The following is a 13,466-nucleotide window of genomic DNA, read 5'->3' as shown; positions in this document are numbered from 1 at the left end:
TAAAAAAGGTTTTAAAGATACATAGAGTTAATTCTTAAAATTTGACGTTCTTTATTTTTTGTTTTATATCATGCAGAAGAATTAATAAATAATTTTAATTTTATATATAGAACCAAAACATGAACAATTTCTATGTTGTTCATTTTTTGCCAGCTGTCAATTTACTACCTTTCTTAACTCTTATTAGTGTTAAGAAACGTTGATTGGTTAAATTCAAGTTATTATATGATTATTTAATAGCTTAACAATAGTTCAGTATCTAATATTAAAAAAGAATAGTCCAAAAGTTTTGAAAACTGTATATTTATTAGGTATAAGTTAATTTATGGCCTTTTTTATTTCTCTTTTTAGAAGAAAGTTTGAGAGATACTATAAATATTACTATTTATTTAATTATTATAAATTCAAATTTATAACTTTATAAAAAGTAGAAAATTAATTTGAATATATATAAAAATATATCAATTCATTTTTCTTTCAGACCACATTCCACGAGTCTGTCTCTAAACGCGTTTCTCTCAACGAAACAAACAGTGCTAGGATTGGTGGCTTCAGTAAAATATATTTAATACTAACTCCCATTTCAATTCATTCTTTGTTTTCAACAAGTATCACAATGGTTCGGCCACTGTGCTCAATTTTGAAGTAAAAGATTTTAACTGCTTAGCAGCGAAGTTGTCAACGAAGATATCATCGACTACTTTATGAACATTCGGGATGTCTTCTAGAGCTATGTCACACCGACTATTGTACGAGTATCCCGTAGAAATAAATCCCATTGGAGCTCTCTTAAAGAAATATTTTTCGTATGGAGTTATAAAAGTTGTTCATTTCTGGTTTCTCCTTCTAGGGGCATCTGCCAATAACAATCCACTGCGTCAAATTTTGTGAAAAACTGGGAATTCAGGTTGATTTCAGAAACGCTTCCTTTGGAGTTTTGATAGCATGAACTAATCTCTTAACATGTGGGTTTAACTTGGTTAAATCAACTGTTAATCTCACTCTACTATTCTGTTTATGTATAATAACTATGGGGTGGCAATACTCTGTTATTTCATTCTCTCCTTTCACGATCACATCCTTTTTGACCATATCATCCAACATATTTTTCGCTTGTCCACGATAGCAAAATTAAGATGTGATGCAATTCCAACGATAAACGTTCTCGTACCATCGGATAGTAAGAATTGTCAATCCAGCGAAGTAGAATTATACTTGTCAGCCTTTAATCCTGAAGACTATGTGGCATGTGTTCTAATGGAAATTATCAGCCCTCTAACAATTGCATCAACTTTGCATTCAATACCATTTAATTTTAATATGCAATAAGTTGAAGTTAAAATCATATGCCATGAGATAGCATATCCTCTGAAGAAGGATCCTTATCTATAATGAGATAATATACCATCCAGGGAGTGAGGAAGCAATATCCCTACAACGGATTCTGACGTTTTAGAAAGGAGATGAAGGCGTTTGACTCAAGAAGCACACAAAATTTCTCTGATTTCTCCTTAAATTTTTGGGAAGCTCTTCTTATTATTTCCAATATTCTCTTAATTTTAAAATTATTTGGGACATCCTCTTCCATTAGCTTTTTGTTGTTCTTTATTTGCGCTTCAAACGATCTTATTTGTGTACCTCTAGATCTTCAAAGTTCGATTAATGAAGATATTTTATCTGTTTGGGACATCTTTGGAATTAAGAGACGAGCCTATCTACACCTACAAGTTCTTCTGTATCAAGTCTCACGTTGCCTAGGACTTTTCTTCTTTTTATTAAAATCTTCTGTGTTCCATTAGGACTACCAACTGCAACATGTGTTATCCGATTATATCGAGGGTTGACTTAGAATAATTACGGAGACTTCTATCTAGGTACATGCGTATCACATATATCTATATTTATTATCGGTGAGATGTATCTCTCCGATTATAACAATAAACATACATACTATAGGCGGGTACGGCATTTATCGTGCGTTTTTTGTATACGTGTATACATATATTAATTATATATGAGAAATTCCGTAAAAATTTTAAGCACAATGAACACACAATTTCAGGACTTAAATGGATCCATAGCACAAGTCATGAGTACCTGAAATTAAGCCCTGATTTTTTGCCAAACATTCACCTCAAAAACACGTTCTGATTTTACCCCTTAGCTATAATATGAAATATAATAATAATAACTAATTGGTTTATATGAATCAAAATATAGATGAGTTACTATATTTTTATTTTCAAAATATTATCTGATAATCATGTATTGATTAATTACGTAAATCTGATCTGGATCATCGATTCCTTTATTTAAACTTTGATAGCAATAGTGTTCTTGAACGTAAAAATTGGTTTAAAGTATCAATAGAAAGTACAATTTATAGACTTTCATATATGATTTTTTTTTATAGTATTTTTTGTTTAAATGAAAATATTTAAAATGGGATTATATAAAATGTGTTAAAATTCAACTCACACCACCTTTTAACAAACTTATAAATGTAAATTAAAGAAATATATAAACTTTTCATAACAAATTTTGCCTGTTTAATGTGTTTTTATCAAACAATTTAATATTAACGATAGTAACTTTTAGTTGTTAAATTACTCTATGACTGTATTTATGATAGTAAAAACTTATCACTTCCTTATAACTATTATTCATGATAGTAATTTCAGAAGGGGTGTAGTTTTCCACGGGATAACTATCCTAGAAACACGCCGATGCAAATGGAGGGGCAACTTTTGAAATTCCGGAGGGACCTAAAGCATCCGTCCTTACAGACGCCTCTGACAGGAATATTCATGTTAATGTGAATTAACCACTCTAAAAAGTACATAATTATTATTTATGTCCCTTTGTATCGCACCGACTACTGATCAAGAAAAAAAGATTTTGACAAAACACCCAACCACTCATCTACTATGACGTCAATATTAAAAGCGTGGTGGAAGTCAAATATCAGTCGTACACACGTTATGGACCATAACTGCCAATAACTTTTGTTTATTACCTTTAGAATTATATTTTCCGAGGCGAGATATTGAGGGGTCACTGCTGATCAGAAGTTTGGTGAATCGGATCTGTAAGGCTGTCAATTCTTGATGATTTTCTTGAGTGATTAAGTATGGTATTTCTATTTTTTATTTATTTAATGCTTCTTCAGAATATAGCCTACTTTGAAGAGGAAACGGCTCAATTACATGTTTTTCATGCATAAAGACTTTATTGATAGATAGAGGGATAAAATTATATATAAATATTAGTTGACTTACTAGAGGAGGAAAACATGTTCCTCCTAGATGTTATCGTCCCAAAATAAAAATTGAGATAGCAAAGATTTAATCATGACGAAAAACTATGAACATGGATATATATATTTTTAGTGTACCTACTTTCTATATTGAACAGTGCGCGCAAGTCTTTATTGCTTCTTGAACCCTTTGGGAAAATCCTTGATATTTTTTTTAATAGATTAAGATATTCATTATATGATAATACAAATATTTTTTATAAATAAATTTTTTTAAATGACTCATAACATTTATTTTTTACTTCATATGGAAACCTTTGAGCGCTAAATTGTGGAGGGGTAGCTCCCCCCCTCCCCCAATATATTTATCTTCGTTTATTTCTATTTTCAAGAGGCAACTTTCCCTATGGTTAAATCTTTCTTATCTCAATGTTTTTTTTTATAATACCCTCTAAATTGTTCTATCTTATCTGTAGCAAAATCCTTATTTTGGAAAAGTCTGCAAATATGCGCAGCTTTTATTTTATTTTATACTCTTCAACCATTAAGGTGTTGTTGTTTTTTTGTTGTTCTTTTGCACGCTTATTCTTCTATACTGAAACATTAGGTATATAAATAATTGTATGTACTTAAATTATAAAAATAGTAAAATTTTCAAAAAAGAAAAAAAATATTTTTTCAAATAGTATATGAATATAAAACTTAGGAAAAATTACTTTAAAATAATTACCTTTAATTAATGTATTAACATATTTTTATTTAAAATTGTGAATAAGGGTCTGAATAGCCTTCAAACTTGAACTCGATTATATTATTTTATATGCATATTCTCATACTTACGAATTAAGTTATAAAAAAACAATTCTACTGTTCATTAAATTGTTTTATACAATTTATTTTCAATTAAAATTAGTGATGCACTAAGAGTAGAATTTTGCTGCCTGAGTATTTTTGAGTTTCTCAAAAAAAATTGAGGAATTGTGAGCTATACTCGATACTCGCCTGAATACTCGTTACTCGCTTGAATATTCATTATTCGTCTGAATACTCTTTACTCACTCTAACACTTTTTGTTCACTAAAAACTTGTCACTAAAAAAAATATATTTTTAAAGAATTATAGAAAGAATCCTTGATCGAAATCATAGCTGCCTTTCGATCAAGCATTTCTTATCGAGGCCCAGACAACATATTTTTTAAGGTACATAATCATTGACTGATAGTTTATTATTGATGAAATAATTTAAAGCGACTTAATGGATGTTTTTCCAAGTGACGTTTGATTGAGGTCGTGCTGTTGACACCAGAAAATTTATATTTTTGAAGCATAGCCTGTAAAATCCCAATAATTATATCCCTCTTACAAAAAATTTATAAATAATACTATTTTTACCTTTACACATTTTCTAATAGGATAGAGTATGTGTAGACGGAGAGAAATGATTTCCATAAATCCATTAAAACTTGGTATAAGATATGCAAGGTTGACGTTTTTCCAATCTTGTGGTTCAACTCGAGGATCGAAAAATAAACAGGGCTCTTAGAAGCACATACTTCACCATTCATTTCTGGGAAAAAAAATAAATTATAAATATAAAAGAGAATGGAAGTCAGTCTAGGAAGATTTACAGGATATAATGGGCTCAAAAAGAAAAATAGAGAATCCCAAGTTTCGGGAAGTTCTGAGATTTTGACGCGTTACGAGGTTTTGACAAGTTCACAGTAAGACTCAGCTTTTTATGCCCACGACTCGAGTTTTTTGTGACTTTTTCATTTACTTCATAAAACTCTAGTACCAATTTAGGAGTTTTGCTCGTGGCAAATCACTAGTTAAAATCGTTTACTATAATCGCAGAATCTGTCGTTTGAATACTGTTTCTACCTCCATCATCTTGGATGTGTTACCACCTTTTCAATAGTGTTGGAATTTAAAAAAAAGAAAGGAACATATCAGAAAACAACTGGAAAAGACGTCGATGTGCAGTCTCAAAAATAAATCCTCGAATAAATAACCTCGCAAATCAAAAACTTAATATCATTAAAACGATTAAAATAACTGTTATCTAGGTTAATTGTATATTATTCTTCATATTTGTAGCTAATTAATTTGGAAGCGTAAAAACGGCAAGAATCGTCATAATTCACAAAGAAAAATTGGATAGAATTAGATTATTTTACTTGCTTTTTTTAGTTTAAAATTTTTTGGGCTATGTTGTAATGTATCCAAATGGTAACCCTGCTCTGGTTCATATAGCCATATTTAAGGGTGATAATTTTGGTAAGAATAGAAAAGCGTGCGAGGAGAAGAGAAGAAATACTAATGGCTAAGAGTGATAATTTTGGTAAGAATAGAAAAGCTTGCGAGGAGAAGAGAAGAAATACGTATGACATCATTGATTAAATAATATACATCTTCTTCTATCAATCAAGAACGTTATCATTCCCGCCTTTCTTATTCAATATTAATATAATATTAAATGGTGATAGTCGATAGAGAACTGAATAAAATGCCTAAAATAACGTCGCCTCCTGTCTGGATTTCTGAAAATGGAGGCCCAGGAATTTCTTACCGGATGAAAACAGATGATTTGTCGGATTTGTCGATATAAATGTGCATTTAGTCTCCTATCTAGAATTACACACCACTCATTATCCTCATCTCATATCAAGAGCATGGATATTCATCTAAAAAATCAAGTTAATGATGAATATATCAAGTCAGACTTTAACTCTGATCACACAAAGATGCTTATTCCATGTAATATAACCTTATCCATTGCTAATCATCTATGCTCAAAAAATTTATGGAGAAATACACGGGTAAACCTATCCCTTCCCAAGGTACCATCATTAAATTAATGGAGGATGTTGGTACTGATGTCATTCATAAAAATACATATAAAAATGTTTTGAGTCGTCCACACCAAATGACGATCAAGTTATCAGTAAAAAGTATAAAATATTTACTAATTTCGAAATGGAACTCTAAATTTTGTACCATCTAAGAGTAAGTATTCAATTTTTTTTTAAATCTAACCCTAAAATATGATTCTATTTTAGCTAAACATATCAAAAATTATTATACACAACTCATTAAATAGCATAAACAACTGCTTAAATGGTTACAACAACGGGGTAGTAGCTTTGGATGGTTCGCAACTAGTTTGTTTGAGACTAGTTTCCTCACTTAAAGACTTGGGTATGATCATTAGGTTTTCCAATATTACATAGTCAATAAATATTACTTTTTTTATCACTTAAGGCTTAGCTATAGTTGATAGGCTCCAAGAAATGGGGTTCAAAAACTCATAAAAGGCAAAAACAACTGCTTAAATGGTCACAGCAACGGGGGGTAGTTACATTTGGCGTAGCATTGTAATTAGCAATTGTGTATATCCTTCATGATAATAGTATGTTGTTATATAAGCATAAGTAACGGGGAAAATATCTTTTTTGATGCTCTTAATAGGGAGTAATATCGCCGGACATTACTACATAATTAGCTTTTGCTCTAAATCTTTACGATGAATTTATTTCTAACATTTTTTTATTAATATATTTATTGTCTAATTTTATGATTTTGACATTTACTTTATTATTAATAATTAGTTAGATCTCATCGGTAGAGATATGTCTATCCTGTGCACAATTGTATATAGCAACTTCCACATGAAGAAGAGGGGTGATTATCTTTTTGAATAAACTCCACGTCACACTTGTGTATTGCAACCTAAAGTTATGACATATTTAACTGGATTCCGGTGTCAGAACAAGAAAATATTATTTTGATCAATCTATTATTTCAATATTCTGTATTTATAATTTATTGTTATTAGTTATATGATTCTAATTGTTTAATTTTGTATATTTAACATAAATGAATGATGGTATATTTTTTAGTATGTAGATTATATTTAATTAAATCCTTCTTTTTTAAACCTAGAACTTCAAATATATTTCGAAATACTCTACTTTGTCGTTTCATTAGCTATTATTCTGAGAATAAGGTTCATAATGAATTACAATTGCATGGAGTGTGACGTTTTCAAATCTACTGTAAGGGATAAAAAACGTCCAAGTCAATTATACGTAGTATACCTTCATTAAACATTTTGCTAATAAATACTTTCGTTATACCCTCAAAAATCATAATAAAGCAGGCAAATGATAATCACATCAGTTTTTTAAACAATGACACCATATGTATTTCCCCCCCCCCCTTCTCCTTGCACGCGTTTTTCTCTACAATATTATCAACTTTACTCATGGCATAAGTGATTAAATAATATGCATCTTCTTCTATCAAGAACGTTATCATTCCCACCTTTATTATTCTATATTAATATAATATTAGACGGTGATAGTCGATAGAGAACTTAATAAAATGCCTAAAATAACGTCGCCTTCTGTCTGGATTTCTGAAAATGGAGGCCCAGGAATTTAGAAAATACTTACCGGATGAGAAACAGATGGCTTGTCGGATTTGTCGATATAAATGTGCCTTTAGTCCCCTGTCTAGAAGTACACGCCACTCATTATCCTCATCTCATATCAAGAGCATGGATATTCATCTAAAAAATCAAGTTAATGATGAATACAACAAGTCAGACTTTAACTCTGATCTCACAAAGATGCTTATTCCATGTAATATAACCTTATCCATTGCTAACCATCTATGCTCAAAAAATTTATGGAGAAATACACGGGTAAACCTATGCCTTCCCGAGGAACCATCATTAAATTAATGGAGGATGTTGGTACTGATGTCATTCATAGAAATACATATAAAAATGTTTTGAGTCGTCCACACCAAATGACGATCAAGTTATCAGTAAAAAGTATAAAATATTTACTAATTTCGAAATGGAACTCTAAATTTTGTACCATCTACCAGTAAGTATTCATTTTTTTTTCCTTTTTTAAATCTAATCATAAAATATGATTCTATTTTAGCTAAAACTAATCAAGAACTATGATACACAACTCATTAAATGGCAAAAACAAGTGCTTAAATGGTCACAACAACGGGAGTAGTAGCTTTGGATGGTTCACAACTAGTTTGTCTGACACAAATTTCGTCACTTAAAGACTTGTGTATTGGGTCCTTTAATATGCAGCATATTAAAGGACTCTAGGAAAAGAGTGGTCGGGGAAAAAATAAACAATCTAATCTAAAACACAGGGAATTAAGAATATGTTCCTAACGCAGTCGCCTTATTCTTTTCGCTAGGGGGGCACAGACTCACCACACTGGCTGCGTGCCTAGCTGGAGGAACATGTAGCAGCTTCTATTTTTAAACCATTCAGAATTGAGAACTACTAACCTTCCTTACCTTGAGTGTCCACTCTTTGTCTCGAGTCCTTTAATGCATATTAATATCATCAAACGCATAAGTATTTATAATTACTACTATCTCTAAGCGAAGTGATGACTGATAAGAAAGGTAGTAATTATAGAAATCCTCCGGTGGACTTTAATTATATGGGAAAGACAATAACTTATTGGAAAATATGTTATTACTATATTTTAAATAAAAAAATATTTATTTGCAAATCACGTATTCTTTGAGTAAATACAAGTGAATTATTTCTTTGTGATGTAATTTAGAATAAAATTTGGCAGATCATAGGACCTTTCATCAAGGAGAACAATATCATAAGATGATACATACAAATTTAAATGGTACTTGTCATCCACATCATGGTTTAAAAACCCTATTTTGAGTAGATCTCCCATCATCGGATCATGTAGTCCTTCAGACATCCCTAGATCACCAATTGAATCTCCAAGAAGTATGATATTTTTTCTCTTCATCATTTCCTTCAAGACATTATCATCTGCCATGTCAAGAAATGTCTTACCTTTTTTATTATACACGTGGATATAGGGCTTTATGATACCTTTGCAATGCTCTTTCTTTGAATCAAAATCAAGGAAATTACCCATTACATTAGTATACTCATCATGATATAACCCTTGTTTTTTCAAAAACCTCAACACCTTAAATGAATTTATAAGGTTATGTGCCTACCCATTTCAATGAAAAAAAATCTTACGACTTCACCAAATCCTGCTGTTACGATAAGGACTGGTATTCCATTCGCATATGCATTTTCCAGGAAATCCTTGGCACCATCTCGTAATGAAATTGAAGACTTTGCTTCTAGCATTAACTTCTCCATCATGTTGTCGTTAAAATTATGTTTCATAAACTGTTCATTGAATTCGTTATATGCATTTAGCATTGCTAGTATTTTCTCATCTGTATTTAATTTGGGGTCGACTAAAAAATATATTCTTAGTCAACTTAGAAACGCAAAATATTAATTATGTAAAAATACTAACCCTCAATGGGCCTATATTTATCTATAATTTGCTTCATGGACTCGAAAAAACCAGGGACTAGAGAAGACTCATTCAAAAGTTCCCAAGATGTATTTGCTCGGCCAGGTTTCCCATCGGATCTATGATAATTCGTTAGCGTGTAGTCAAAGTCTGCAACTATTTGAAGATTTTCCCGTCCTCCTTGTGATATCATTCTTTCCAACACATCATCCACGACCTCAGGGCTTTGAATCATAACATTGCCCTTATATTTTGATGAGTTAAGATATTCTTTCTGGATGTTTACCATGATGAAGTGATTTATATTCTTATTCTATATTTTGAGATAGATCATTTTATATTTTTCTCAGTCATAATGCAACATATGTGTGCCATTTGACTTATGTATTTTTTGGAAACAAGTTTAGTGTTATTTTCAATGATAAATTACTATATAGTATTATATTGACATTGTAAGTCATTTATGATGTAATTCCTCAATTTTACCAACATATTATGAAGGTAAGAAGTTCCACGTTGTATATTTCTATTATAAGAAAAGTTATATTACGAATTTTTATGATAAAATGGATTCAGATATCAACATCATAGGACATAAAGCAAAATAAGTGATTTATTTACCTTTTTCAGATATACTGGGGTACTAGTCGAGAAATTATTAAATTTTCCTTCATAATTTGTCATATTATATTGTGTAACTGCATCAGTTACAGAAATTACAAAAAGTTATCATAGAGCCTTTTCTAGTTGAAACTAATCGCCTTCATATGGCCAGTATGGCTCTAATATGTTTTTTTCTTCAGAAAATAATCTCAGAACACACAAGCCATATTAATAACATTAACTTTTTCTAAAATTGCCTTGGAAATATTTAGAAAAAAATGTTATACTTAAATCTTTTATCTACCCGCACTCCATACGATAACAACTTTGAATTACTAAGTAATTATCAATATGGAATATAATCAACAACTCTACTTATTATTCATTTTATTCAAAAAATATATATTAAAGTCAACACAAATTATAAAAAATCATATCACCAAAACATATTTTAAAGCTTAGGCGCTTGACCATGGATCTTCTCCAAAGAAGCTTGATGCCACATTATTAGCAGTAGCTTTGTCCATCCACATAAATGCAATAATGACTAATTCAAATATCCCAATAAAAAAACCTCCTAAAACATCAAGTAAATGATGCCTTCCTAAGAAAATCCTTGATATAATAACAGCAATTCCCCAGACTAAAAGAATTAATGCAAAAGGTAAAAAGATAGGATACAGAAAACTAAAAAATCCAGCAATCATAGTAGCTCTTGTCGCATGGCCTGAAGGAAATGAAAATTTATCCACTGATATTGATACGTCTGATGACATAATATTGTATGAGGGACGGCGCCGACGAGTAATAGCCTTTGATACAGCTACAGCTACGATATCCAAAATGTAAAAGAAAAAAATTTGTTCTCTATTTACTCTTAAAATTATACCTAAAAATATTGGTAGCAAAACAGATATTGATTCAGTTTACTTCATATTTTAATAATATAACTCAAGTAGTTATTCATTCAGTTTCATATCAAATAACCGCGTTGAATCTTGGTTTCAAATTGCGAAAAAAACCGTCCTATATTACATTTACGGTAACTAATCAAATTGAATAATGATTTTAAAAAACATGGGAAATGGAGAACAAATTAAAACTTATCAGAGCCATAAGCAGATTCATCCAAAGGTAATGATCAGAAGAGTAATATAGCATTGAAAAATTAAAAATGAGCCAACAAATCCCATGACATGACCATTCTAAATATTTAAGATTGTCAAAATAACTTTGACTTTTCCCCCATCTCTCTTTTCCACATCTAAATATTGTCTCCGAGATTTTTTGATCCCATTCTAAGACCTTTCTTAATGGAGTAGGAATATTTCTAGTCATCTCTGAAAAAAAAATTATAGGGAAAAATTAACTGATTAGTTTAGATATCAGATGCAACAATATTTAATTATATTTCGATTGAACCATGTACAAGTTGAAAATTAAGAGGCACATAGACTAACAGATCCAACCGAAACGTAGGCATTAAATCCATTAATTCGACTAATGAGAGGCGATGCTTTATCTTCAGTTATAATTTGAGTCCATTTTTTCATAAGTAATTCTTCAGCAATAGACTCGGCTTTTCCAATTTGAAATAGAGTTTCTTTGGGAACAGTGAGAGTTAAAACAATAAGACTGTTAGGATGAGGAGAATTTTCATTATCACAGAAACCATGGAAAACCATAGCGGATTCACCGTCAAGCTTGTCTATATTCAAAAGACCATAGCTTTTCGTTGAAGTAAGGCTTTTGTCTATACTGGAGTGCAAATTTTCAATCTTTTCACCCTTCTTTAGATTATTGACATCTTCTGGTATATTATTGAAGAGGTTTAACAGTTTTTTTGCAAAACAACTTGCAGACAATTCACTTTCTCCCATAAGAAGAAGAACACCAGGTTGCTCTGTTTGATCAAAAACTTTGGATACACTGACATTTATGGCTTTCCAGCCCTCCACAAGAGGAAAATCTTTTTTTAATTTCAAAAGTTTATTTTGTATCGACATTTTTAAAGAAGGATCATCAGATTCTTTAATAAATTCTGATGATTTGTATGCACATAGGGCAACGCCTACAAAGCCAATGATCATAGCTAATACAGCGTATTTGGATTTAAAAAGGCCAAATTCTTTATTCTGGATCGGAGCTTCATCTTTTACAAGGACTGAGTTATCAGTAGTCAAACTTTCTTCCAAAAAAGTACAATTGAGCAGACTACTTTGTTTATAACCTGAATGGGGAGGGCTGTTGATGTGATCGAACTTGGAGGCCTTCTTAGATCCATTGGACTTGGGAGTGCTGTAGTCCGCAAGTGGATTTCGGGGATCTATTTTTAAAGTTGTACACTCCGTTGAGTCCAGATGTCCTTCTTCCTCAGTTGTATTCAAATCAGGAGTAGATGGATGAGTTTTTGGTCGTTTGAGGGCATCCCTCTTTTTATTACAGTTAAACACGTCTTTTGGTTCATCCAATTCGTAATAACTCTCGATGTAACTTAGCATGGAACCTTCATCCTCACTGGAGTGCCTACTACTATTTGGACTACTATCACTCATCGTGGATTCCATTCAAATCTACGAATAAACATTTACAAGTTAGTACTTAACATTCCCAAATTAGAATAAATATTACAAACTCTACGGGAAATGAGTAATAAGAGGTTTGATCAAAAGCAAAGAGTTGAAAAAGGAAAGGTAAAAAGATAACTAAATTTGCAGCATAATGGGGTGCACCTTTACATTGTTAGTTATTATATTATAAGTTAAAATTTTAATGTAAAAAAATATTACTAATGAAGCGAAGACGCTAGTTGAGAGCTAGATCAATAGCTAAAATCCCAAGAATTATTCATTTATATATTATTATTTATTATATCTATCCATCTACCTTTTTACTTTTTCTTTCTCCCGTCGCGTCGCCAGTTATACCTTAATAGCTGATAGAGATATAACTTACAATATATTTATAGAATATATATTAATATCAGAGCCTTCTCTATGTATGCGACAATAGAATTGAGCGCCATCTTGCGTCAATCTTATGTAACTACAGTTCAGCTCTTAAACAACTTAAATTCATACGTCATTACTATAGTTGATAATATTGTATAGAAAAACGCGTGCAAGGAGGAGGGGGAAAAAGACATATGGTATCATTGTTTAAAATACTGATGTGATTATCATCTGCCTTCTTTACTATGATTTTTGAGGGTATAACGAATGTATTTATTAGCAAAATGTTTAATGAAGATATACTACGTATA

The 13,466-nt window shown here is 31.0% G+C and overlaps 2 protein-coding genes and 1 long non-coding RNA gene across 5 annotated transcripts; 1 reads left to right on the top strand and 2 right to left on the bottom strand.

Annotated features, from left to right (window-relative positions):
* The first annotated feature begins 4 nt into the window (after window positions 1-4).
* Window positions 5-7,226, top strand: LOC139905424 (uncharacterized). Its single transcript, XR_011780142.1, has 2 exons — window positions 5-6,454; window positions 6,518-7,226. It is a non-coding gene; the product is annotated as an uncharacterized lncRNA (long non-coding RNA).
* A 1,539-nt stretch (window positions 7,227-8,765) lies between these two features.
* LOC121119013 (7-methylguanosine phosphate-specific 5'-nucleotidase B) lies at window positions 8,766-9,890 on the bottom strand. The gene is made up of 3 exons (XM_040713624.2): window positions 9,602-9,890; window positions 9,313-9,539; window positions 8,766-9,256 (listed from the first exon to the last, which is right to left on the bottom strand). Exons 1-3 carry the CDS (start codon window positions 9,888-9,890, stop codon window positions 8,840-8,842), a joined length of 933 nt encoding a protein of 310 aa, XP_040569558.1. The 3' UTR covers window positions 8,766-8,839.
* Window positions 9,891-11,543: 1,653 nt separating this feature from the next.
* On the bottom strand, window positions 11,544-13,282 carry LOC121119012 (uncharacterized). Of its 3 annotated transcripts, none has more exons than XM_040713622.2 (2): window positions 13,091-13,282; window positions 11,544-12,777 (listed from the first exon to the last, which is right to left on the bottom strand). In XM_040713622.2, exon 2 carries the CDS (start codon window positions 12,769-12,771, stop codon window positions 11,644-11,646), a length of 1,128 nt encoding a protein of 375 aa, XP_040569556.1. In that variant the 5' UTR covers window positions 12,772-12,777; window positions 13,091-13,282; the 3' UTR covers window positions 11,544-11,643. The 3 variants fall into 3 exon arrangements, with proteins under 3 accessions (XP_040569556.1, XP_040569557.1, XP_040569555.1); XM_040713623.2 differs by lacking the exon at window positions 13,091-13,282 and adding an exon at window positions 12,994-13,038; XM_040713621.2 differs by lacking the exon at window positions 13,091-13,282 and adding an exon at window positions 12,836-13,027.
* Window positions 13,283-13,466: the final 184 nt, after the last annotated feature.

Source organism: Lepeophtheirus salmonis, chromosome 5, assembly GCF_016086655.4.
Source record: "Lepeophtheirus salmonis chromosome 5, UVic_Lsal_1.4, whole genome shotgun sequence".
Taxonomy (NCBI): Eukaryota; Metazoa; Arthropoda; class Copepoda; order Siphonostomatoida; family Caligidae; genus Lepeophtheirus; species Lepeophtheirus salmonis.
Note: the sequence above shows the minus strand (reverse complement) of the source record. Positions and strands in the feature narration are given on the sequence as shown.